At 38.6% G+C, this 26,996-nt stretch overlaps 1 protein-coding gene across 2 annotated transcripts in view; it reads left to right on the top strand.

Annotated features, from left to right (window-relative positions):
• CACNB4 (calcium voltage-gated channel auxiliary subunit beta 4) overlaps positions 1-26,996 on the top strand; it is a 99,636-nt gene that overhangs the window by 55,710 nt on the left and 16,930 nt on the right. For both annotated transcript variants that reach the window (XR_003084622.2, XM_025166158.2), the window contains exons 5-12: positions 69-145; positions 822-841; positions 932-1,012; positions 2,962-3,020; positions 16,655-16,764; positions 18,675-18,826; positions 21,682-21,777; positions 26,609-26,794. Coding sequence is in view for 1 of the 2 variants with exons in the window: in XM_025166158.2 (XP_025021926.1) it covers positions 69-145; positions 822-841; positions 932-1,012; positions 2,962-3,020; positions 16,655-16,764; positions 18,675-18,826; positions 21,682-21,777; positions 26,609-26,794 (781 nt within the window). In the remaining variant the exon portion in view is untranslated. The remainder of the gene's footprint in view (positions 1-68; positions 146-821; positions 842-931; positions 1,013-2,961; positions 3,021-16,654; positions 16,765-18,674; positions 18,827-21,681; positions 21,778-26,608; positions 26,795-26,996) is intronic.

Here is a 26,996-nt window from a genome sequence, read left to right as displayed (position 1 = left end):
AGCAAAGTCCTGTTGTGTAGCATCCTTAGAGTGATACAAGTATTAAATGAGTGTTCTTTATCATATAGGAAATCAAGTGGGAATTCTTCTTCAAGTCTTGGAGAAATGGTGTCTGGTACATTTCGAGCTACGCCCACTTCCACTGGTAAGTTTTCAGAGTGTTCAAAGGAAATAAATTCACATTTCAAAATAATTTTGAATTGGAAGATCCTGTTGTGTAGTTCTAATGCAAACTTGCATTGTGCTGGTCAGGGTCATGTGGGTCTCTTAGAAGGACGAAGAAAGCATCTTTGCGGATTGGCCTTCAAAATAACTGTATAGTGGCTATGAGGGATTTTTTAATAGATCCTGCTATTTGTTTCCTAAGAATAAACCTAGTTTTCCTCCATTAAAGATTTTATATCAAAATGTACTGATTCTGAAAATCTCAGCTGTGATGTCTGCATGCATGTTGTATGTAATGTTGTTATCATCTTTGCACCTTACCCAATATATTATCCTTTTTACCTGAATGTGTGCCACATGTGGGGCACAAGGCAGCCCCATAATTTAAAATATGTCTAGTATATTCATATTCTGGGAAAGAGCAAGAGAAAGGGACCTGTGGTAGCATGGAGCATCTAACAATTTCCTGTGGAAGTCACATTCCTGTGGAAGGGAGGAGTAGCTGAAGACAGAGACTGAATCATTCTCAAAACAGCAGAAGAAAGACATGGGTGCAAACTTAGATGTCTTTTTTCCCCAAATTATTTTGCAAATGAATTCATGTTTGTATGACTGCTGTGCAATTAAACAGTCATCTTATTTTTTTTATCTTTCAGCAAAGCAAAAACAGAAAGTGGTAAGTATACAAGCTCTGTCTAGTGCCCGCTAGAATCCCATACAGTCCTCTCCTGAAGAGCAGGTGTTTACTGAGCATTCTTTTTTTCAGACAGAACATGTGCCTCCTTATGATGTTGTCCCATCCATGAGACCTGTTGTGCTAGTTGGCCCTTCCCTAAAAGGCTATGAGGTAAGCACACCTGTTAGTAACTGACATTCCAGACTTCTTTCAAACGATATCAGATAGTTTGACCACTTCATGTGATTTGATTATAGCAGCTAAAGGTTGTCTTATGTTTTCCGCAATCTGGTAAATATCCAAATATATTCAAATTTAATGCTAATATTACCCAGCCAGCTATAGAATATGAGGCACACACATCTGCAGGGCCCCAGATTGGGGAAAGCCGCTTTAAAGGTTTATTATTGTGTAAATCTGAATCAGATGTAGTACGGCATCCATGGAATGAGTAAACCAAGATTTGCAGAGAGAAGGGAACTGTGCTGAGGAATAGAAGGCTTTGCCATAACTGCAATGTATTTCCCCTTTTTAAAAAATTAACTGTTAAGGATATACACTCCCAGGCCCCTTGCTTCACTCTACTTTTTAATTTCTAGAGTGTTATTTTAGTTTTAACACTTTTAGTTCAAAAGAAGCTGGCCCGCTGCAGAGCATAGCACCAGCCTCTATAATCGTCTTTGTTTCCAGTAATTTTGTAATCGGTCCCGCAGGTGTTCTCAGAAGAAAAAAATGGTGGGAGACTGCAGCCCCATGCTTTGTTTACAGTGTGCCCATTTACCAAGGAAAAACAAAGGAAGCTGTAGGATGGTGGGGAACATCCTAGGAGGATAGAAAGAGTAATGCAGATCTACCCCACCTGTGTGCTTTTGGGTAAACTGGTGTTTTGAGATTGAACACAACCATTGCGACAGCTTTCTCCTTCTCTTCCCTTCCTTCCATCCAGAGTGATCTGTTTTGGATCTAGCGCTAAACCATGATTTACACACACACATATATATACAAGTCTCATGGATATGCCTCTATGATTGATGCATGTAGTTACTTCTGCGTAACTGTGTGGGTTACATTTCTGTTTACATAGGGGTGAGAAAAAGAGAGGGAGAAGAGAGAAAGAGAACCAGTAAGGTTTGGTTCTGCCCACTATTAGCTCTGACCCCACCCACTGCAGTGATATGGGCACCTAAACACTTCCCCTACCCAAAGAAATATGTACTCAAGGTTACCTATTCCTGGTTAATGGATATAAGCTAGGATTATGAAACATGGATTAAAGTTGGCCTGTTTTGCTAAATCATAGTTAATACTTAGTACAGTTTGGTTAGGTCCAGACAGAACAGCTGGGTTAATGCATAACACTAAGCCATGTGGTTTCCTTGATGTTGCTCACTGGGGGTGTGAATCTAGCCATGGTGGTTTCATGTATTATGACTTAGTACCTAGAATATTTCAGTAGAAAAATAAAATGCTCTCAATTTCTTGGGAACTTGGAGAACATAAAAGTGCATCTTGCAAAAGAAACAAGATCAACCAGCTGTCATTAAAGCTACTTCTTACAGCTACTTTCCATTTATGGAAGTTGATTATTTCTTCAATTTCTATCCTGCCCTTCTATCCATAGAAGGCAGCTGTATATAGGAGTATGGGTGTATTTAAACAATTATTTAGTTAAGTAACATTTGGCTTCATTTTCTCCTTCCAACTCTATAGTTTAAATCTCAGTCAGAAAGAAACTGCAACATGAGCCTGCAAGGAAGAATCATTTCTGACAGTTTCTGGCAGGCATAGACTGGAACTGAAGACTGCCAACATACTCTGGAAGGCCTGAAGAGTTGTTGTGTATAAAAAGCAGAGCAATTTGTGACATTTGTGTTCTCCCATTTGCAAGTGCTGAGGCATGTCAGAAAAGTTTCAAGATTTGCTGCAGAGTATTTAGTTCTTTCTGCCTAGCATGAAAATGGATCTGTCTGTTCAAGGAGAACTAACTCATTAAATGCACCACAGTTAATGTATAGAACTTTGACTCTCTGCAATGCCTTACTTTTCCACTTTTTCCCTTACTTGGGGTTCTTTTTCTCTGTTACTGATCTTATTACTGCAATCTTTCTGATCTCTGCAAGGTGACAGACATGATGCAGAAAGCCCTGTTTGACTTCCTGAAGCACAGGTTTGACGGGAGGTGAGGAATAAGGTTCTTTTTTTCCCCTCCTTTCTCTCTTTGTATTCAAGGTTCTCCTTAAAAGGCTTCTAAATGTATGTCTCAGTCAATGATGTAATTGTACTTTGTAACTGATTTCAGCTGGTGGATCTCAGGATTTCATAAAATAGAGCCTGTAAGGTTGACATCATGACACCACCATAGCATTATGTACAGAAGCAGGCATGCACGCACATATACACCTATCCTCTTATTTATTTATTTTAAGTGTTTTTATGCTACTTCATTAATCAGAGTCTATTATATATACTTAATAGGACTAACAGTCTGATTAAAAAATTCAGCGTACGGTATAAACACCCAGAACAAATAAAACCTGACTGTTCATTTAGCAAGCATATCTGCAATCTTATGCCTAGTTCTCTTGCAGAACTAAACTCACTTGTACTTATTTCTGTCTGTATGGGATCAATTTGTAAAATATACTGAGTTTTAACAAAATATTTGCTGCTGAAATGAATATTTTAAAAACTTGGGTTTTTGAGCTTTCCGATTACAAGTAAAGATAGATGAAATTCTGTTGCTTCCTCTAAAAAAAGAAAATACAAAACCCGGCTCAAACAAATGTTGCCACACAATTCATAATCAAAGGACTGAGAACTGGAGTTGACTCTAGGAACTCCTAGGAACTATTTAAAATGTAGGGTAAAATAGTTGCTGGGAATAAGAAACCAAAGATGGAAGTAGTTTGGATTTTTTTACTTTTGATTTATTTGGTTTAACCTGCTTAATCAAATCGTTGCTTTGTGTGTCATGTGAGCCCAATAAAAAGCCTATACAGGCTTTTTGACAAAAATGTTGGCTCCTTCTGGTATGAGCCTCATACCACAATTTCTTGATTAATCCCATTATTCTAACTTTTGCACAGAACTTATTATCTGATAGTTCCATGACTGATTGCTTGGTTCTATTAATCTGAATTTAGATCTTGTTTTTTAGAGACGTTATTGTTCTTTTTCTAAGGAAAGTTATTCATTGTATGTTTAATAAATTCACATCTAATTTAGGCTTAACTTTTAGCTTCTTCAAATTGCAGCTGTAGGATTTCTCAAGCTTTTCTCTAAGCATTCATCTTCCTACTGCTTACTGTTCTGGCTCTGTGGGAATTCTTACCATTGAGCAGGAAGGAACAGGAAAACATTGCCCCCTGGAGGAAAGATATATTCTGTATCTTTCTTTATATTTTAATATCTGAAGTGGTCTCTGGATGAGTGGGTCTTTGTCAAGAACAAACCATTACCCAGTCTGGGTTTTGAAGCTAAACAGCACTGGGCTTGATTAATATTGTCATGAGTGGAGGCCACCAGAAATCCCAGATGTAGACAAGACTAAGAAAGTCAGAAAAACATTCTGGAAGAAGGCAGTGGTGTCCATGGGGAAATCTACTTTTTTCCAGAGCTAGGTCAAGATCACAATGAGCCTTGGATGCCAGCAAGGACAGGCCCCCTGGTGTGCCCCACCACTGGACCCACACATGATTATAGGCATCCTTGGTGTATGGACAGTGATGAAACATCTGTCATGACTTCATGACACAAATATCAGGCATCAGGATGCAAGCACCCAAGGGTGGAGCTTGTGTAATAGCATCATCACTTGCATGATGCCATTTTGACCTAATCTTGGTTTGTTGCAGATGCTTATGCACATGATACATGTTCATGCCCCTATGTGCACATATCCCCAATTAAAAAGCTATTTTATACCAGCACTGCAGATACATTTTTAAAAATTATGGCATCTAACAGCAATTAGTAGGCTGTTAGGAAACTGAATCTGAAGACATGAGGAGGGACTGGAGAGTAGAAATGCTAGTAGTATAGAAGTGCTGATACAAGCACTTCTGTCACACTTGCTCTCATAAAAATACATACACACGCACACATACCCCACAGAAACACAGACTGAATCATTAGCTTGAAAAGAACGGCCGCCAGAAAATATCAGGGTACATACGTATACATGGACTGGCAAGTTGAGCCCAACTCAAGACATTTTGGAGTCTTAGGTGGATCAGCAAATCTTCCAATTCCTTGCTGGATAACAAGTCACTACACTGCCTAACTTAGCTCATTAAAAATATGATGAAAATTTATAATCTCAAGAAATATAATTTTCTTACATTGCATTATTAAGAAGGGACTAGCTCTGCAATGAATGGTGTCTTCATTCATGCACATCACAGCCAAGTTGCATCTAGTGATCTGTGTCCTAAAGCCCTTGTGGAACTACTAAATCTGAAAACGTGATACCAGCTCTTGGAGTTCCTACTAGAATTCAGGATTTTAAAGGACATCTTCTTGCATCACGTTTGCTCCCATCCATCTTCTGTCTATCTCAAGGACACCTTATTAACAGCACAACTAACATCCACTCAGACCCTTATTTTAGAAATTTATTTATTACTGAATTTCTACCACACCTTTCTGTTTATTCCAAGCCTCCAGGTGGCCTATATTTTTTTGGAAAAAATGCAAAATATAAAACATAACAAAATCAATACAATGAACAGAAAAAATAAAGCAGTCATTAAAATATTGTCGAAGGCTTTCATGGCCGGAATACAATGGCTGGTGTGGGTCTTCTGGGCTGTGTGGCCGTGTTCTGGAAGTTTTGTTTCCTAACATTTCGCCCAGGATGATGTGACCCTGTTGTGGCTATTTATAGAGATCAGTGAGGGTGCCACTCGTTAACAACTCAATAGAAAAAACCCTGCCTAACCCCCAGGAAGATACACACATATTTTGACACCAAAACAAGCAGCCACTCGTTAACCCAAAACTCCCACACACCCCTTCAGGCACCCTCACCAACAGCCAAGAAATGAGTAGCAAATAATCTGCTAGGGCATAAAGATAGGAGGAGGAGAAATAAGACTTAAACCTTGGGGCTAATCTAATCTACTGAACTTGGTCTTTAATGCTTCCCTTGCAAGGTCCCAGGTATTAGTTGAATTTCTGGAGAGAGATTTATTGCCATGCCCTGGGTGAAATTCTGATATCTTCCTAGAGATTCCAAGCCTGGGAGCCACGCAGGAAAATGCTCTTTCCCAAGTACCTGATAGTTGAGCTTTTGGCAAGGGATGTTTCAGAAATGCCTGTCCTGGTGATCTAAGTTTGTAGCAGGAGAAATAGTCTTGCAGATAATCAGACCCTCTGCTGCTTAGGGCTTTAAAGGTCAATACCACTCCCTTAAATTGTGCCTGATAAGCAATGACACTAAAATGATTTTGAGTTTATGAAGAGAGTTAATTACATTCTTATTTTAAAAAATCCTTGCAAGATATATATTTTGGAGATATATACTGCTTAACCAAGAAAGTGTATTTTAATTGTGTTCCTGAAGTTTGTCTTGGCCTTCACCTCACGGAGTTAGTCAATATTTTCATCCCTTTCCCTTCTCTGATGTGGGAGCAATAATGTGGGAACAATACTGAAATGTCCTTCAAGGTTGTTGCAGAGATTACTGAAATATTATTGAAGTCTGTTGGAAAAGTGCTGTATGAGAACATAGTAATAATATCAGGAGGACGATTGCCAGGACATCATCTACTATTCTTTCTCCCACTCCACCCCAGTACATTGGCTGCAGTACCTCATCTCCTGTGTCCTTGGTTTGTGCCTTCTAGACTAGAATACAAATCTGCCAGATTGCTCAGTGAGATTGTGACACAGGCCTTTATTTTAGGAATTTAGGAATAAGTCTACCATGCCTAATTCTTGGAATTTACTTAATCCAAGTAGGGAAGCTAAAGGGAGAAAGATGCGAGTGATGGGGGAAACATGGAAAAAATCTTAAGGGCTCAGAAATATAAGGTTTGTATTGGCCATTTTACATTCTGGGGGCACTTGGAAACATATTGTGTTCTCTAAACCAGCATACTGTGTAACTGAAATGTAAAATATGCTGGGCCAATAAAAACTTTATTTGGGGAAACACTTGGGCTTTCCTCTGAGCCCTTGTTCTCCTTTATGCAAGCAGTTCCTCTTTTCTTTTAGAACTTACCTTAAGTTCCTGTGTCCAATACTCAGCATGCTCTGAATTCATTCACTAATTATGCACGCACACGCACACACACACAGCCTGAAGGTCCAAAGACCCTTGTCAAGACCTAATAGGACCATATGATGCTTTCCCCCCACCATTTGTTCAAATAGCTACTTTCCCTAAAGATATGAGGGAAGTAAGATGGAAAAGTTAGAACAGTTGGAAGCTTGGATGTTATCTTTCAAGCTGTTAGGTTTAAAGAGAACATCCAAGTTTCCAACTGTTCTAACTCTGAAGGTGATTTGTGATTGTTGTTGTTTAGTCGTTAAGTCGTGTCCGACTCTTCGTGACCCCATGAACCATATTGCGCCAGGCCTTCCTGTCCTTCACTGCCTCCCTGAGTTTGCTCAGTTTCATGCTCATTGCTTCAGTGATGCTATCTAACCATCTCATCCTCTGCCGTCCTCTTCTCCTTTTGCCTTCAATCTTTCCCAGCATCAGGGTCTTCTCCAAAGAGATCTCTCTTCGCATTAGGTGGCCAAAATATCTGAGCTTGAGCTTCATTATCGATCCTTCCAATGAGCAATCAGGGTTGATTTCCTTTAAGATTGACTGGTTTGACCTCCTAGCAGTCCAGGGAACTCTTAAGAGTCTTCTCCAGCACCACAGTTCAAAGGCATCAATTCTTCGGCGCTCGGCCTTTTTATGGTCCAGCTCTCACAGCCATACATTACTACTGGAAAAACCATAGCTTTGACTATGCGGATCTTTGTCGGCAAGGTGACGTCTCTGCTTTTTAATATGCTATCTAGGCTTGCCATAGCTTTCCTCCCAAGGAGCAAGCGTCTTTTAATTTCATGGCTGCAGTCTCCGTCTGCGGTGATCTTGGAGCCCAAATAAATGAAGTCTGTTACTGCTTCCATTTCTACCCCTTCTATCTGCCAGGAATTGATGGGTCCAGATGCCATGATCTTAGTTTTTTTAATGTTGAGTTTCAAGCCAGCTTTTGCACTCTCCTCTTTCACCCTCATCAAGAGGCTCTTTAGTTCTTCTTCACTTTCTGCCATTAGGGTGGTATCGTCTGCATATCTGAGGTTGTTGACGATTCTCCCTGCAATCTTAATTCCGGCTTGTGATTCTTCCAGCCTGGCATTTCTCATGATGTACTCTGCATATAGGTTAAATAAGCAGGGTGACAGTATACAGCCTTGTCGTACACCTTTCCCTATTTTGAACCAATCGGTTGTTCCATGACCGGTTCTAACTGTTGCTTCTTGGCCCGCATACAGATTTCTCAGGAGACAGGTAAGGTGGTCTGGTATTCCCATCTCTTTAAGAATTTGCCACAGTTTGTTGTGATCCACACAATCAAAGGCTTTTGCATAGTCAATGAAGCAGAAGTAGATATTTTTCTGGAACTCTCGTGCTTTCTCCATGATCCAGCGAATGTTGGCGATTTGATCTCTAGTTCCTCTGCCTCTTCGAAACCCAGCTTGTACATCCGGTAGTTCTCGGTTCATATATTGCTGAAGCCTAGCTTGTAGGATTTTGAGCATAACCTTGCTAGCATGTGAAATGAGTGCAATTGTGCGATAGTTTGAGCATTCTTTGGCGTTGCCCTTCTTTGGAATTGGAACGTAAACTGACCTTTTCCAATCCCGTGGCCACTGTTGCGTTTTCCAAACTTGCTGGCATATTGAGTGCAGCACTTTAACACCATCATCTTTTAGTATTTTAAATAACTCAGCTGGAATCCTGTCATCTCCACTAGCTTTGTTGTTAGCAATGCTTCCTAAGGCCCACTTGACTTCACTCTCTAGGATGTCTGGCTCAAGGTCAGTGATCACACCAGCGTGGACATCAGGGACATTAAGATCTTTCTTGTATAGTTCTTCTGTGTATTCTTGCCACCTCTTCTTAATCTCTTCTGCTTCTGTTAGGTCCCTGCCTTTTTTGTCCTTTATCATGCCCATCTTTGCACTAAACGTTCCTTTCATATCTCCAATTTTCTTGAAGAGATCTCTAGTCTTCCCCATTCTATTGTTTTCCTCAATTTCTTTGCATTGTTCATTTAAGAAGGCCTTCTTATCTCTCCTTGCTATTCTCTGGAAATCTGCATTCAGTTGCTTATATCTTTCCCTTTCACCCTTGCTTTTCGCATTCCTTCTTTCCACAGCTATTTGTAAAGCCTCATCAGACAGCCATTTTGCTTTCTTGCATTTCTTTTTCTTTGGGATGGTTTTAGTTGCTGCCTCCTGTACAATGTTACGGACCTCCGTCCATAGTTCTTCAGGCACTCTGTCTACCAAATCTAATCCTCTAAATCTATTCATCACCTTCACTGTGTACTCACAAGGAATATGATCTAAGTCATACCTGAGTGGTCTAGTGGTTTTCCCTACATTCTTCAATTTAAGCCTAAATTTTGCAGTAAGAAGCTCATGATCTGAGCCACAGTCAGCTCCTGGTCTTGTTTTTGCTGTCTGTATAGAGCTTCTCCATCTTTGGCTGCAAACTATATAATCAATCTGGTTTCGGTATTGACCATCTGGTGATGTCCATGTGTAGAGTCGTCTCTTGTGTTGTTGGAAAAGAGTGTTTGCTATGACTAGCTTGTTCTCTTGACAGAACTCTATTAGCCTTTGTGATTTGTGATACCAAATGTTAACTTCACAGATTCTGTTGTTGGTGTCAGCTGGTATTCTGCTGTGTAAAAATTAAAACTTTTCAAAGCAGCTGGTGGTTGCTTCATGCTGTAGATTCTTCCATTTTAGGACACTTAAACAGTGCTTTATTTCAAAAGCTATCCTGTAAACAATTTATTGCCATCTCAGAACATTATGTGATAGAATATTTACTTTGGACTCATGCCACTATTGAGGGACACACCGTGTTTTTTGATGTAGATGTGGTTATAAATAATTTTTGGAGTTACATTAGTATAGATACTCTTTGTACTATGTGCCACAGAGACACACATCATACGCAGTTGAGGAACACCAGCTAAAGAACATGGAGGAGAGAAAAACCCAGGCAAATATGTTCATGTATCATTCATCCAAGAGCAGCTTTGAAGCCTGAGAGTGGCAGACTGAGGCCTGCAACTGCATTCCTGTGCCAAGCTGTACACAGTAGATAAACCAAAGATAGGAACTTACAGGCATTTGATGGCTGGTGTGGGTCTTCCGGGCTGTGTGGCCGTGGTCTTGAAGTCTTGTTTCCTAACGTTTCGCCAGCACCTGTGACCGGCATCTTCAGAGTGCAGGAGCACAGACAGGAGCAGTTCTCTCTGTGCCCAGGGTGATGTGACCCTGTTGTGGGTGTTTATAGAGATCAGTGAGGGTGCCTGAAGGGTGTGTGTGTTGGGGGGGGGGGGCTGGGTTAATGATTGGCTGCTTGTTTTGGTGTCATATTATGTGTGGAATGGAAAAAACCCTGCCTAACCCCCAGGAAGATACAGGGTCACATCACCCTGGGCACAGAGAGAACTGCTCCTGTCTGTGCTCCTGCCCTCTGAAGATGCCGGTCACAGGTGCTGGCGAAACGTGAGGAAACAAAACCTCCAGACTACGGCCACACAGCCCGGAAGACCCACACCAGCCATCGGATGCCGGCCGTGAAAGCCTTCGACGATACATTACAGGCATTTGCCAGTTTTAGATAATGTAGACTGTATTTCATTTAATAGGATCTACTGCTTGGAAAATAGAACTGCACTCTTGGTCTGCAATCTAAAGTGCTCATTATAAGCTACAATAAAGGGTTATAATTAACAGCAATTCATCAAAATAAGAAGCATCCTGAATATCTCAAAAGCTGGATCCTCAAATTATCATCTGATTCTTATACAAGCTTTATTGTGTTATTTATTTTAAAATGACCAAAAACATGGGCATTTATTGTTTTGACTCGCCTGACTAAAAGAAAAAGAAATGTGTGAATTTCCTTGATCCCAATTAATTGATAGTTGTCTTATAAGAAAGCAGATGCAGTTACACTAGAGAGGGGATATGTGGTCCATGTAACCCTGTTAAATGTCCTTTTCAAAAACCAGGAAGATGTATTGATAAAAAGTCTCCTAGTTTTAAAATTACAGATAAGGTTTTGGCCCAGTTCACACATCACACTAAGTCAGAGGTGGGAAGCCTTTCAGCCTTAAGATGCTGCTGAACTACAGTTTCTAGTAGGCCCAAAGGGACTTCCTCACACCTGCTTTTAAACATAAAGTGGTTGTTTAATTTTGGTTGAGCACATTGTGCCACTTAGGCACCAGACTTTCCATGTGAATCAAACTGTTCTTACTTTTTCAAGGCTAAAATGACATATTAACTGAGTGCTGCAGAATTCAATTAGATGACTAAATGAATTGCGTGGGGTATTTGGAATTTAGGCTTTTTTTTTAATTAAAAAAAAAAAAGGCCCCACAATTGCTCCTCACCCAGCAAAGAAAATAGAAATATGGCTGAATATTCTTGCATATAGTATTTAACCTTCCTTCTTTTGTTATATCTACAACTAAGGGGATATGAGTAAGCCCTTCGATGTGATCCCAGTTAAATAGGAACTCATTGGATAAAATGTTTCTGCAGTGAAATGCATTCTCTCTCTGAATGGCTGTGTTATTTGAGGTGGTGGTGCTCATCAGAACTTTCACTTTGCCCTCTCCTGGAGCTCTGAATTATCTTATTTCCCTAAAGCTAGTTGCCTGATTATGAGAAGGAAACGTTTATATTAAGTGCAAAACACAGAACAAGCATTCCGTCATTCCTGCTGACTGATGTCGTTTGGTACAGCATATAACTATGAAAATTGGATGTCATTGTTTTCCTATAGGAAACCATGGCAACTGTCAATGGCAAGTCAAGGGTTGCTATGAATAAATCCTTTGCAGACTATATTTTTGTACCACACATGGAAGGAACTGAGGAGCATCATAACCAATAAAGATCAGCCTTGTCTGTTTGGCATAAAAAAAGAGAGATTATCTTCGGTGAGACCGTATCACCTTTCTGCTTTACAGAAGAGTGTTTCTGCCAAATTGAGCATATCCCTAAAATGTATATTTTACTGGAATATTTCCTACATTGACATCTCTAGTAGATTTCTTTAAATAAAATCTCTCCAGCTTTGAAGATAGTGCCAGTTCCCTTCTCACAAGGCAGGATAGCACTGATTTGTAACATCTGGAGAAGAGAGATATACAGTAGATATAGATATAGATGATATAGTTATAGGTACATAGATATATATACACATCTGTGTGTGTGTTTATCAGTCATCCATCCATCCATCCATCCATCCCCATGCCAACATAAGGAACATAAACTTGATGTGTCAGGGGAAAAAAGAAGTACAGTAATGAATAAAGATACTGTTGAATAATTCCAATACTAATTGTTGTTCATAGTAGGTTAATATGGTAACTAGCAGGGTTTGTACATAATGGCTTAGCATTACAGTGGTGAGACATAGGGCTTGTGCCCTTCTCTCCTGTGAAAGGAGAAGACATATAGCAATTAAGGTTGCCATCAAGGTCTTTGCTGTTGGTGTGGTTGCATCTATACAGAATAAACCTGTGGAATAAAAATTCTCATGGATTTATTTCTCTCTTTTTTTAAAAAAAATTATTGCTTTTAAAAAAATAACAAAAAGAAGAACAAAACACAAAAATAATTATGTTGCAAATACATACATTCTCAAACAAAAAAATGCATAACTGCTTTTAAAAAAGTGGAAAAAAATACAAAAGGAGAAAAAAAACAAAGTATAATATATTGTTATAACAGTTAACAGTTACAATTCTATACCTACTTATCTAATATAAGCATTATTCAAATACATATATATTTATTTCTAATACACTTATATAACAGTCATTCTTTTTTAACGTGCTGTATTTTGTATAAATGAGTTCCATATTTCATTATACTTGTCCATACAAAGTCTATGTCTATAGGTAATCTGCTCATAGGTGGCAAGTGTAATCAAGTCTTCAATCCATTGAGTGAATGGGGCCATACATTTATCTTCCCAATGCTGCAGTATCAGTCTTTTGGCCATAGTAAGGGCATGGAGAATCCATTTACGTTGTCCAGTTGTCAAATTCCATGTAATAGGTATGTAATTGAAAGGAATATTATCCGCTGAAAATATATGTATAGTCTACTATTTTTTCCCAAAACTTAGTAAGTATAGGACATTGTAAAAACATGTGTTTTAAATAAGCATTACCTTTATTACATCTCCAACAAAATGCTCTTAGACAGTCCTTTTCTATACAAATGTAGTGGAGTTCAATAAATTCTAAATATTTTTTATTTTATAAGTCGAAGTTTAAGAACCATTGACACTCTTGCTATAGAAGTTAAGACACTCTCCTATTGTCTAGGCAATATAGGGACCTCTAATTCTTCATTCCACTCATTTCTTAGTATCTGTATATCAAATTGATTTATTGATAACAAATATCTATAAAAACTAATAGTAGGGTTTTTTTAGTTTTAAAGGATTTAACAAGTTGTTCTAGTATCTCAGGTGTCTCAGAAGCTGAGAATGCTGCTGGTCCAAGCAAAGTTGTTAACAAATGTTGTAGCTGTAAATTTTGCCATTGGGTTACATCTGATAGATGTTATTTATCTTTTAATACAGTGTATGTTAAAAATTCCTCTTCATCATCTATCAGTTGGTCCAAAGTGAATATCCCCACTTCCATCCAATTTTTCCATATCACCATCTTTTTCCCAATTTTTAAAGTTGGGTTTTCCCATAAAGTCAATCTAGCATGGGAACAGGGGTCAAATCTTTTTTTTTTTTAGGCATTCCATAACTTTCTACCTGACATAATTGTTTCCAGAGATACTAGTATTTTGATCTTAATACTGTCCATCCAACCAAAGATGCTATATATGTATATTCCAAAATTGTCCAAATTGGAAAATTAACGCCAGTTGTTGGCTTCCAGTATTTAAAACTGACAATAGGTAAACATGATGATATAGCTCCAGATTTGGAAAACCATATTCTCCCTCATTAATTGGTAATTGCATTTTCTGTAAAGAAATTCTGGGAATTGAAAACTCCATAGAAATTTTCTAAACAAAGAATTTCTTTTCTTAAAATATTTTCCAGATATATGAACTAGGATTCCTCTCAGAATATAAATTAATCTGGGAATAATACTCATTTTGAGAGCATTCACCTTTCTCCAAAGGGTGAGGTTTAATGCTTCCCATCTATTGATATCTGAAGAAACCTCTCTCTATATTTTACTTATATTACATGTTATTGAGTTAATCTTTTGTATTCACATACCTAGATATTTAATGGATTCAGTACAAATACGGAACTAATATTCCTTAAATGGATGGTTAACCAAGTTTTCACCTTTTGGCATCAGTTCTGATTTAGGCCGGTTAATAGAGTATCCTGATATTTTACTAAAGGCATTTATCATTTACATCAACACTGGAATAGTAGTGTGAGGTTTAGAAATAAACAAAAGAATGTCATCTGCAGATAAAACCAATTTGTATTATTGATTTACTTCTCAAGCCTGTTACAGATTTTTAATTTTTTAAAATATAATTTTTATTTAAGATTTTTAAACTGATAAAAGATAAACATAAGGAAGTACGGAAAGTGACATTAAAAAAGAAAGGAAAGAAAAAGAAAAAGCACAGAAAATATAAAAGAAAGGAAAAAATATTTAAAGAGACAATGTCCGATATTTTTTACAGCAGTTACATACAAACTTAGTATCACTCCTCCCCCTTTAAAATTACATACATAACTCACTTCTTCCCATATCCAACCCTTTTCAATCAGCAGATCCAAAAATCATCAATTCATTTCTATCCATGTTCAGCAAAAAGTTCATACAGGGTTTCCAGTATTTTATAAAAGTACTTATTATCTTATCCCTGATCAAACAGGTCAACTTTATATTCTTTTCTCTTATGCAGTATTCTGGCATTAGTAATCCTCAGTTTAGTATTGAGATGTTGTATTAGGACCTGGTCTCTTGTCTTCTTCCTAACAAGGTGCACAGATATATTTCGTGGTATTTTTCTTGACTTTTCATTTCTTATATTGATTCTGTATACCTGGTTCTGCATCCATGTCTTCTTCCTTCCATGTTGGAAATTTTTTTAAGGCTTCAACAACTCTCTCCGTGCTATCTTCACCAGATTGTTCTGTAATTACTCTCAATCTCAAACATAATTCTTTCACTTTTGAATCCAGTAGTATCACATTGTCAAAATCTTCTTTCATCTCTCGGCTTAATGTTTCTGTCTCACTCATTTTCAATACAGATTCTTCAAATTGTTTATTCATCTTTCCTTCCATGTTTACAGATTTTCCTCCATCCTCTCTTCCAAGAGGATCCCTTTTTCTATCATTTGCTCTGTTAAAAATCCTCTTCTCCCTTCTGCAAGTTTCACTGTTTTCTTAGCAGTAGCCATTTCTTTCCTTTAATTTATAATCCAGAGAGGAGAAGTGAAAGTAAAAGAGGAGCTTCTTTATTTTTTTCCCTTTCTCTGTGTGCTTAACTCTTTGGACCCATCCAACACTCCGTAGTTCTGTAGTCAGAGGAACTTTCGCAACTTTCCTTTATCTCTTTGCTTAATAAAACTAACCAATTATGTTCTTTGGCAAATCTAAACAGTCCTCTTTGCCACGGAGGTATGCATTATTTATTTAATTATTTCAAAAGTACTTTTCAGTAAATAATTCCAAATTATTAAGTAAATAATTCCAAATTCGACTGTCCCCATAGTTTTTTTTTTAACTTTCTTACTTTAAATTCTTAGCCAGCTTTTTGCTTTTTGTTATTTTTAAATCCTTGTCTTTCTTTAGTTTTAGTTTTAATCCTTAATCCTGGTCAAAGGAACACTCACCAGGTCGTATTGTTACTCTGTTGTTCGGAAGATCTCTGTAGCCTTAAAAAGATTATGTTCCAAATGTGCTTTAGAAGGTGGGGATTTGGGCAAACCCAACATCCTTAAACAAGCTCCACTAGGCTGTGAGCTCAATGTTTCCTCCTCAGCTCTGGCACTCATACAAGGAGTCCCACAGAGTTATGCAGGTCTCCTCATGAGGAGCTGCCTTCTGGAGCACACATGGGCAATCTCCTGGCTTCTCCTTATCCAGAGAAGCTCCGCTGCCCCAGGCTTACTGCCTGGTCACCAATCTCTGCCTCAGCGTCATCTCCGCAGTTCGGAGACACATCAGTTCACCATTTACCCCACCCAGAAGTCCTTTTCTACAATAATTTTAATAGAGTAAATATCCATATTGTGCTTTAGGATTAAATTGAAGGGAGGCATTGTGTACAGAAACAGTGAAAAATAATGGTGTTTGCTTTGCTACAGGTTTGTTACCATTGATAGTGTTGGCGGTTAGTAGTAGTAGTAGTAGTAGTAGTATTGTGCTGGCTCTTTCATAAACGTGTTTGGTAAAAGAAATCAGTTTGCTTTTCAGTAGAATTGTTTGCCTCCATGATTGTACAATATAGTGCTTCTTTTAGAAAGTTGTGTTGTAAATGGTAATTCATCTTTTTTCACAAACAATTTTCATTTAAATTATTTTGTTCTGTCCTTTTTCGGTAGGATATCAATAACCAGAGTGACAGCTGACATTTCTCTTGCCAAGAGATCTGTTTTAAATAATCCAAGCAAAAGGGCAATAATTGAGCGATCAAACACCAGGTCCAGTTTAGGTAAGTTGTTTTTCAGAAATAGATTGAGATATTTTTGTATGGTTGTTTTTTCTATTTTAGGGGAGGAGGGGAGAGTATTAGTTTCTGATACAAAAACACGGAATTGCCATGCTTCGATCCTTGCCAAGAGAGGGGACAAGGAGCTGGAGCAGGACAGTGGTCAGTGCCTCATTGTGGGAGTGGGAGTGGGAGGTACTGCCAAATTCCTTCAAGTCCTCAGGTGGCCTGCCCTGGACCCAGCAATTTTGGGCAAATACCATCCTATCCCTAACTTTCCTTTTAGGTCACTGTGAGGTTGAGAGCACCATATTATAATAGTTCTGCTCCTTCCTAAGCAAGCAATTTCAGTTGGAGATTCTGGGAGAGGAGAGATTGAGCCAATACTGGGCATTCCAGTATTAGGTAACCCAAGGTTGACCCTCTCCCTGTTTTATTTAACATGTAGATGAAGCTACTGGGAGAGGTAATCTATTGATGCAGAGGGAGGTATCTTCCAGATGCAGATGATACCCAGTAGCATAATCTGAGTCAAGTTGGAGACGCAGTGGAAATCCAGTGTCTGGAGACTATCAGTGTTTGGATGGGGATAAAAAGGTATAGGCTTAACCTAAAGAAGATGGAGGGCTGTTAATTCAGAAGCCAACTGATTCCAGTGTTCTACTAACTTTGATTCTGGAAGTTGTGCTTCCCTTACAAAAGCAGGCCTGTAGTCTGGGGCTCTTCCTGGATGTACAGTTCCTTCCAGGAGAACAGATGGTATCAAACTTCTCTTGGTCAGCTAGGCAAGCAATTGCACGAATAGACTTCCAAGGGCACCAAAGCTCTGATTACTAGAATTATTGTAGGAAAGTTAATTAAGCCATTAGCAAAGAATTCCAGTGACCACTGTGTATCAAATTTAAGAGTTCATTTGAATAAGGTCACAGTGGGGGCATATGAATTTCTCGGGTGGTGTGTGTGTGAAATCATTCCAGAGGGCAGGCACTATGACAGAGAAGGGCCACTTCCTGGGTCCCATCAAGTGACACTGTTTAATCAATGGGACCCAGAACATGCCAACTCTGCTGGATTGTGTAGGATGGGCAGAAACTATAGTAGCAGGCATTCTCCATGGGACAGCTTGCCCATAGAGATGAAAGTAGCTTTTCCTCTTATGAGCTAAGATAAGCTTGTAAAGTTCTGGTTATTTTAGACGACCTTTGGTGATTAGTTTATTGTGCCATTAATGTGGCATTGTTATTCTACTGATGTGGTATATTGCTGCTGTCATTTCTGTTTAATTGCTCTGCTGATGGTATTATTGATAGTAAACTGGTTAGAGTTGACTAGATTGAAGAAGCATAAATGTAATTATAAATAAATAAAATAAAGAAATTTGTGCTACTTAATTCCTTGCCAAATTTTCCTTTTGGTTTGGCTTTACTCTTACTTAGTATTTCCCAAATCTGTTAGTACATTTACTTCTTCTGGTTTTTCCTTGTATCCAGTGAAACAGCTTCTTCATGTTCTTTCAGCAAATGCTAAAAGGTTCTCTTTTTATACCATGCATCCTGTAGCGGCAGCTCATCTTTTTCTTTTTTTAGTACCGTTTTGCATTATCAAGGCTAAATATACAGTGATGAAAAGGCACATATCTATAATAGATGAATCTTCTCCGCAATGGAAATATATGAAGTTGGCATTTATATGGAGAAAGAATGAAGCTTGATCCTACTATGAACTTTTTAAAGAATGCTATGTCTTATTTTAGTTACCTAGAATTAGGGGTGGGACTAAAAGCTTTAGTATCAGAAATTACAAGGCAAGCTAAAATGGTGTCTTTATGTGTAAAGATACTACCAACGAAAACACAAAAATGTTGACTTATTCCAAAATATGTTACTCTTGGTTTCTGTATTTTCATTTTTCAGCGGAAGTACAAAGTGAGATTGAACGAATTTTTGAATTGGCACGATCTTTGCAATTGGTTGTTCTAGATGCAGATACAATCAACCACCCTGCACAACTTATTAAGACATCATTAGCTCCAATTATTGTCCATGTTAAAGTGTCTTCTCCAAAGGTGAGTCTGTCTGCCTCTTGGCCTTTCTCCACTTGTACCTGTCCAGTATACAAATATATCTTGGTAATATTTTTCTTTGCTGTGTGTATGAGAGGTAGTCTGCATCTCATCTCCAGCCCATGAGTGAGATACTGTAGCTTTAAGTCAGTGTTGTCCAAACTTGGCCACTTTAAGATGAGTGGACTTCAACTCCCAGAATTCCCCAGCGTGGCTGGCTGGGGAATTCTGGGAGTTGAAGTCCACTCATCTTAAAGTGGCCAGGTTTGGACAACACTGCTTTAAGTTGTCCTTACAGATAATTTCCCTCTGCAACTGACACCTCCCCAGAGCAACTGCAAGATGTGTAAAATCTGTTATGTTTCACCATGCATTACACTGGAGGTTACATCAAGTGATCAGTAATAGGTAGAATCAGAACGATACTTATTGGCTATTAATATAGACACACCTCGTCCCGGTCTCTGGTCAGTCTCATCTGCCATTATTCCCCTGTTTTTCAAAAGAGCTGGATAAAGCCATGCTTTGCCAGCGGTCTATCAAAATTGTGCAGTAAAACTAGACTGCTCAGCTGGTAGTATATACTTTACTTCCGTACTATCAGTTTAGCACAAGGTTGAAATAGTAGAATGATGGGACTACCCTGCTGCCCCATCATTGCCTCACCAACAGAACACAGAAGAATCTAGCAGTCAGTATTTGCCTATATAAAGAAAGGAAGGAGTACTGCTTGTCACTCCGCTCAGACAGAATAGGGATTCGCAGTATGCTGATAGAGTTTTCTGCCAGCTCAGAAGAGGTTGGCAGAACTAGGTCCCCTCTCTCTGCATGTGTATACTGTAATTAATATGATTTGCCTCTGAAGTATTTAGAATGTGGTTTCAAATAAATAGCACCCCCCTACATTTAAATACTTTCTTGATTTAAAATGAATATTTCTTGGTTAAGAATAATGAAACTACTTTTAATCAGGTACATAGCAATTGTCATAATATTCATCTCCCCTCCAGTCCCAACAAAATGGTTTCATTACGTTAAGATCTGCTTGAATTTGCACAGTGAGGGCCAAGATGATCAGTATATGAAGTGGACCAATCAGAATCCCTGAGGAGGTTCAGCAACCTCCCTGAGGAGGTTCAGCATCTCCCAAAGCAAGAGACCAAATACATCACACTTCGTTTTCACATGCGAAGTATCCTCATTCTTCAGAGGTAACAAACCATACTCAAGTATGCTTAGATAAGATCCTGGAGCCCCCAGACAATCAGGACTGCTTACAAGGATAACAAACCTTCTTCTCATTGTGGATGATGATGTGTCCCTGACCTAGAATGAAAAAGAATAATTTGGTAAGGAGTAAAGAGAAACTATCTTATATTAGATTTCTGTCAGGAATATATGGAGAAGGTTCAAAATTGGTCACTCGTTCCATAGCTTCCTATTTACTGTAGGGCTTTCCCTCTTTGGTATTGCTCTGGGCTTTTATTTCCTACTTTTTATAACAAGATTTTCTTGGAATAATAGAGGATTTATAGGTAGGTGACATTTCTTAGCACTTCACATCAAATTAGCATTTAAGTTAGGATAGTTTTGCTAGTAGAATCATGATTCTGAAGGGCATAAACTATGAGCTGATATTTCTTTGTTCACAACATTTAGGTTATCAGCAAGGAAGACAACAAACCATGAAAAACATTCTTGGCCCAGAAACTTTGAAGGCATGAGCATACAGAGAAAAGAAAATCCATAGACAATTATTAGGTTCTAGAGAAAGAATGCAAAGGACCTAGTTAGCTCTAGAGCAACATTCAAACCATATCTTGAAAGGAGATCAGTGACATGCTCCTAAGCAGCAAGAATAGAAATGTGAGAGGTTCTTGGTACTTGACTGATTTATACTGACTTACTAAAAGTGGAGAAAAATATACCTTTGATTAGAAGTGTCAGTCCTAGCCCAAGGAACTCCAAGAGACCATGCAAATTCAATCCAGCTATGTTTATTAGCGACAATCTCTAGCAAGAATCTTCCCAGACTAAAACCCCAGTTCCCAAAGTCCTCCAGCCACAACAGTGTGAATTCCTCAGGGAGGTGTCAGTCTCATCCTTTTGTTCCTCCCACACGGTTCCGGTGAGCTAAGAAAATGCTTATCTCCCTGAGCTTGGCCTTCATAATTCCATTCCATCACAGAAGCCACCATAAGTGATATTCAGGAGATACTCTGATCTGTAGTGGAGAATGCTATGACATTGGATTTTTTTTCCCCCCAGAAAAGACCTTTCTTTCCACTGCCTTGTTTTCTAGTCTTAGGACAATGTACTTTGCTGTTCATTCAGCTATTTATGTTCCTTGAAATTTCAGTGCAAACTCCTTTTCTTTTATGAAATATGTCTTGAAATCATCCTGTTGGTACCATTTCTGTGTCTTTCTTCTCTGCCTTTCCTTTGATCACATTCAATTTTACAGGCCAGATAATATTGATAAAATTATTTTATTTTGGTGTTTTGCAAAGTACCTGGCTGTTGTTGTTAAACTAAGTGATAATAAATACTGATTCAGATCTAGATAAGAATTCAGCCAGTGGTTTTTGCAGATACCAAGTTTCAAGAAAACTGATTCACCTGGTACAGGATTTACCCAAACGTAACCTGACCCTAATATACACAGATCCATCAGGAACACTGAGAATTCTACCAAAGGAGGACGAAATTATGTAGAGATACAACACAAGCTGTCATTACCCAGATATAGAGTTTAACAGATGAAGCATAAAATGCAAAGTATCATGTCATTCCAAAGCTTTCTGTCAGTTTGGCAGTCAGGAAACAACCTCACCATCTACCTTGTATTGTCTTTTCAGGTTTTGCAGCGACTGATCAAGTCAAGAGGAAAATCACAGAGCAAACATTTAAATGTCCAGTTGGTTGCAGCAGATAAACTTGCACAGTGTCCGCCAGTAAGTTCAGGACTGCATTTTTAATATGCTGCATAAATTTAGATATAGCAGAATCTTTCATATTAATGTAACACTGCTTTATTTCCCAAACCCCCTTTTATAGGAGAAGAGAGCTATAACTAGCAGCTGATTGAATCCTAAATGGATTCAAAAATAGGTCACAAATCTCAGCAAAGAAGCTTTCATCTTTCCATCTACAGCCAGAAATCATGGCCACAGTATGCTGTGATGTGTAGGATTATAGTAGCAAGTACACTTACTGTTCTTTTCTTTGACAGCCCACTTCTTTTCCACCCATAGCACCAGAGACGTGTGCGCTGGTAAAAAGGAAGCCCTTTGTGAGGTCCAGTGTATTACATTTTCCTCACTAAGTAATTTTCCATGGTTTCTGCATTTCGTATAATGAAAGGAAAGGCAAGACGAGTGCCTGATGTTCAAACAATATTATTAGTAACTAGACTAAAGATAGAAAGCAAGGAAATCTTAATTATGTTTCTTATATTATACTGTGTGATTTGGTGAACATACATGAAACTGTTTGAATGTGATGAAATCTGAATTATCAATGCAGAGAGAGACAGATGAAAAGTAAGGTTGTTTCATACACACACACACACACACACACAAATGTATACATTTATTTAAAAAAAACAGCAGATATGTGTGCCAGGAGTAAGCAACAAGGTAGGTGTCCATGGAAACGATGGGTATCTGCATCTTTGTCTTGTAGTTTTATTGACAAGAGGATTGAAGGCTGACATTGCTCAGGAACTCAGATGTATTGGTTCTCTGTCCAGTGTTACTGCAGTCAAGAAAACATTTTGCTCCAGAAAAAGCGGCCAAGCTAGAATCTTCGGCAGCTGCTGAGACCAAAAATCAGTCCTTCAAGACAATAGAGAGTTTTTAAAGAGACTTATTTTCAGAGTTATGCTTCCTTCATTGTTTTGATGAAGGGCAGCTTTTCCTAAAACAGTGGGACTATATGCAAATAACCATCTGATTAAGCAACATTGATACCATGATTAACTAAGAATTGAGAGCACACTGGGGAAAATTGTCCAGATCAGGTGCACTCCATCTCCAAGAAAAATCTATTAACCAGAATATCACCTGGAAACCTTTGGTGGTATTGTTTATCCACATATTGATAACTGCCTATATACTGTAGAATGGCTTTTGCCAAGCAGAATTAGTAATTAATTATCAGGTTTAGTAAATAAGATCATCCCTGAGGGTTTTGTTTTGTTTTTTTAATAAGTGATGGCTTTGTCCTGCCACATCTTGAGTGCAGACTCAAAGCCCTTTCTTTTCTGTTCCTTGCGTCTAGACCACTTCTCTTTCTGGCTTCCTCCCTTGCCCAGATTCCCATCATGTTTAGGGTTCTTTAGCGTCATCTGATGTGTACTTGGTGTCCAAGAGCATTCCTTTTCATCCTTGCTTAGCACTGTCCCTATTTTGGGGCTAACTCCCCTCCCTTCCTTTGCAGTGTCAGGGTCTTTGCTTCTGGTCTTGAACCATCTAGTTGCTTCCTTTTCCTAGAGAGAACCATTTGCCTTGCGTATGCCTGGCACCTCTAGAGTCCAAAAGTTGCCTTTTGGTGCTTAGTGAATGGCTATATGCAAACCTTTTTAGTGTTTAGTGGGTGGCTGCATTCAATGTATTGCTAGTTTTGAGGGAATGATTTGATGATCAAGCAGGGAATTTAAAGTATATTTGGAAACCACTGAATGGTATGAGCAGAACAATTTAGCCACCTTCCAATCTACTTTTATGCCAGATTATTGCCCCTTTGAGATCTCTCCTAATGGATAAGTCTCTCTTGTTCTCCTTATTGCATCATGAAGCTTTTCACTAGACTGTACCTGGAGATATCATCCAGCAGGCTGTTCCTGTACTACACTGTTCTCAAATATTTCTAAATAGCTTGAACTCTTTTGATTTTCAAATTCCTACCTAGACACTGGAAATCTGGAGGATAGCTTGGGCCCCAGCATTTTTCCAATAGTTTATGATTCATCTGAAAATGAAGCATTTTGCATTACCCTTATTCAGGGAAACCTAATTATAATAGTGTATACGCCTTTTTTCTCTTTCCCTGTTCAACCAGTTTATTCCAAATTCCATAGTCCAGCATTTTCAGCAGCACCAAATGTTTCTGTAATGTCTGCCTATTCCATGAGATCTTGCATACTGACTTTCCCAGTTGTCACTGTCTGTACACTGACTTCACCCTTGCTGTATTAAAACAATACATAGATCTTGGTGCTGTTTGATAAGCACAGACATTTTGTATAGTTTGCACATCTGTAATAGAACAAAATCTAATTTTTGAATCTGAATGGTTCTCTAAGCTAAACATTCCCCATTTTAATCAATAGTTATTAACAGTTATTTTTTGAGGGATAGTTTCCTGTACACATACCAACTCCATTGAGAACTTTGGTTTTTGAATCCATCTATACAATACATTATACATCAAAATTCTTTCTGTATATCTGGCAAGTGTCTGTATATATATGAACAGAGGATATGTAGTAACATAGAGCAAGAGTTTTAATTCTTCATTAATTTACATTGCATTGTAAACCTAGATCCTGAAATAAATTCTCAGAATATTAATAATTAAGAACCTTTATCAGTTCCAAATCCTTATGAATTTTTCATAGTGACAGCACATGCTGATGCTAAGATCAGCTCTTATTACACAAATGCTGTTAGCATCAGCATTTACTACACAGGATGTCCTAATGTAGGAGCTAGGTAAAGAAAGGGTTTTTAAAAATGGCATAACCTTGTTGTCATACCCTAAATGTCCTTATTCTTTTATCTTGCATATTATAAAGGATATTAGCCCTTATTTTAAAACAGCTATTGCAAGACTTAATTCCTTATTTCCATTGCAAACATTTCCTTTCAGTCTTCTAGCTGTTACTAGAAGATTATTAATTTGGCTGTGCAAGTTTTTGCTCAAGTACAAATGGAAGACTTCTATCTGAGAAATGTGACAGTATATCAGGGATGAAGTTATAGCAGACTTCCATAATTGGGTACTCTCCAAATGTTTGGGGACTACAACTTTCATAGTTTGCTGTCAGTGAGACATTTGGGCCAGGAGTTGTAGTCCCCACACATCTGGAGAAAACCAGATGGGGAAAGGTGTGTTATGCTATAAGAATCCAGGTGAATAAGACAATAAAGAATCTGGCATATAAAGCTAATCCACAGAAATTGGAAATGTTTTCTGTGGATTGCATAATACAGATTTCATTCAATACTTTTCAGTTAGGTTTGAAACAGCCCTTCTGTGAGCAGAAGATGCTTTATCCTTGGATCCAAGCTTCTTTCTTTGACAGAACCACATGTAGTTATTTGGACTGTTGCTTTAAGAAATTATGGGCAACTGGCCTGCCACATTGGACTTCCAAAGCCCCGAGACTGTGCCAGGAAAAGAAATAGAAACCTCCAAAACCCAAAGGAGGAGGAAAATAAAGCATTTACTTAATGCAGTGTTGTCCAAACTTGGCCACTTTAAGATGAGTGGACTTCAACTCCCAGAATTCCCCAGCCAGCATGGCTGCCTGGGGAATTCTGGGAGTTGAAGTCCATTCATCTTAAAGTGGCCAAGTTTGGACAACACTGACTTAATGCATGCTTGGAACCACAAGCTATCCAAAATTAGGAAATACTAAGAACAGGAGCCATCTCTGCCCCCTGAAAAGGTCCTCACTCCTCACATGTTATGCCAACAGCTGAGAACTGAGTAAAAGGTTGCTGTGTTAGTACAGCAGTAGAACCAGTTGCCTTATGTCAACAATAGAAATACGCTTGAATATTTTGTTTGTTAAGACAAGTACAGATTCTGCTTTTCAGTGTTGATCGTTTTATGTATGCAAAATGAATTGCATATACAAATCTTTTAAATAAATATTGCATGGGTTCCACTAGGTTGGAACTAGATCAAACATGAATTTATAACTATACCTAGACTTACAACTATGAAGGACCATTTTTTTGTAGGATCACAACTGATGGGCATTGTTTTAGGATTGCATTCATGCATTGCACTATGCATTCCTATGTGTGTGTATTACATAAAATATATAGAGTTGCCTAAACTTTGCATAGTATCTAGTTAAGACCACATCACCACTGCTATCAGAAAGGTTTCCATTATAGGAAGGGAATGGACAGTTTCCTCCTCCCCATCCCAAAGCCTACTCAGAAGAATTGTAGAAACCTATGAAATAAATACAGGTAGTCCTCACTTACTGACCACAATTGGGACTGGCAACTCCATCACTAAGCAATGCAGTTGTAAAGTGAAACATCATGTGACCGTGCCCAACTTAGGACATCAGTTCCAGCTACGGTCATGAAGCAAATCACCCACTGTCATTAAGTGCAACATCATGTGACCGCGACTTGCAACTTCCTGAAGTACTTCCCCATTTATTTTGTTGAAAGCCAACTGTGAAGGTCGCAAATGGCAATCACATGACTGCGGGACACTGCAACCATTGTAAACATTCATCAGTTGCCAAGCGCCCGAAACACAATCGTGACTGTGGGGATGCTGTGATGGCCACAAGTTCAAGGACCAGTCATAAATCTCCTTTTTCAGCACTGTCATAACTTCAAACGGTCACTGAATGAGGAGGCATAGGGGCTGCAGTGGGAAGTCTAGGGTTAGGGTTTGGATTTGGTTTTGAATTAGGGTTAACCAACCTCCTAATAAGTCAAACTCATACTTGGGATCAGAGTTTTGTTTAAATCACCATTCCTAGTTTGTGTCTGAAAATCAATGATATAATGTTGCTCATCTTCTGAACAGGAAATGTTTGATGTTATTCTGGATGAAAACCAACTTGAAGATGCTTGTGAACACTTAGCAGAATACCTTGAGGCCTACTGGCGTGCTACACACACTACCAGTAGCACACCCATGACACCTTTGCTTGGAAGAAACCTAGGCTCCACTGCACTGTCCCCTTACCCTACTGCGATCTCTGGATTACAGGTATGAACCCATGAGTTTGCCATTGGTGGTGTGTGCCTACATATCCTATATCAGAGCCAAATGGCTCATAAGAAGACACCCATGTACTGAAACCAGTGTGCCTAGAGATTCTAAGTATGCAGTGGTTGCCCCATTTTCCATTAAAGATGAGGTTACTTCCACTAATTGGTATAAAGCATTCCATAATTGAGAAAAGAATGGG

This window comes from Python bivittatus, unplaced genomic scaffold, assembly GCF_059951505.1.
Source record: "Python bivittatus isolate LINGU-HERP-01145 unplaced genomic scaffold, Pbiv_v1 ctg000480_np1212, whole genome shotgun sequence".
Taxonomy (NCBI): domain Eukaryota; kingdom Metazoa; phylum Chordata; class Lepidosauria; order Squamata; family Pythonidae; genus Python; species Python bivittatus.
The sequence above is the reverse complement of the archived record's forward strand: the minus strand, read 5'-3'. Positions and strand labels throughout refer to the sequence as shown.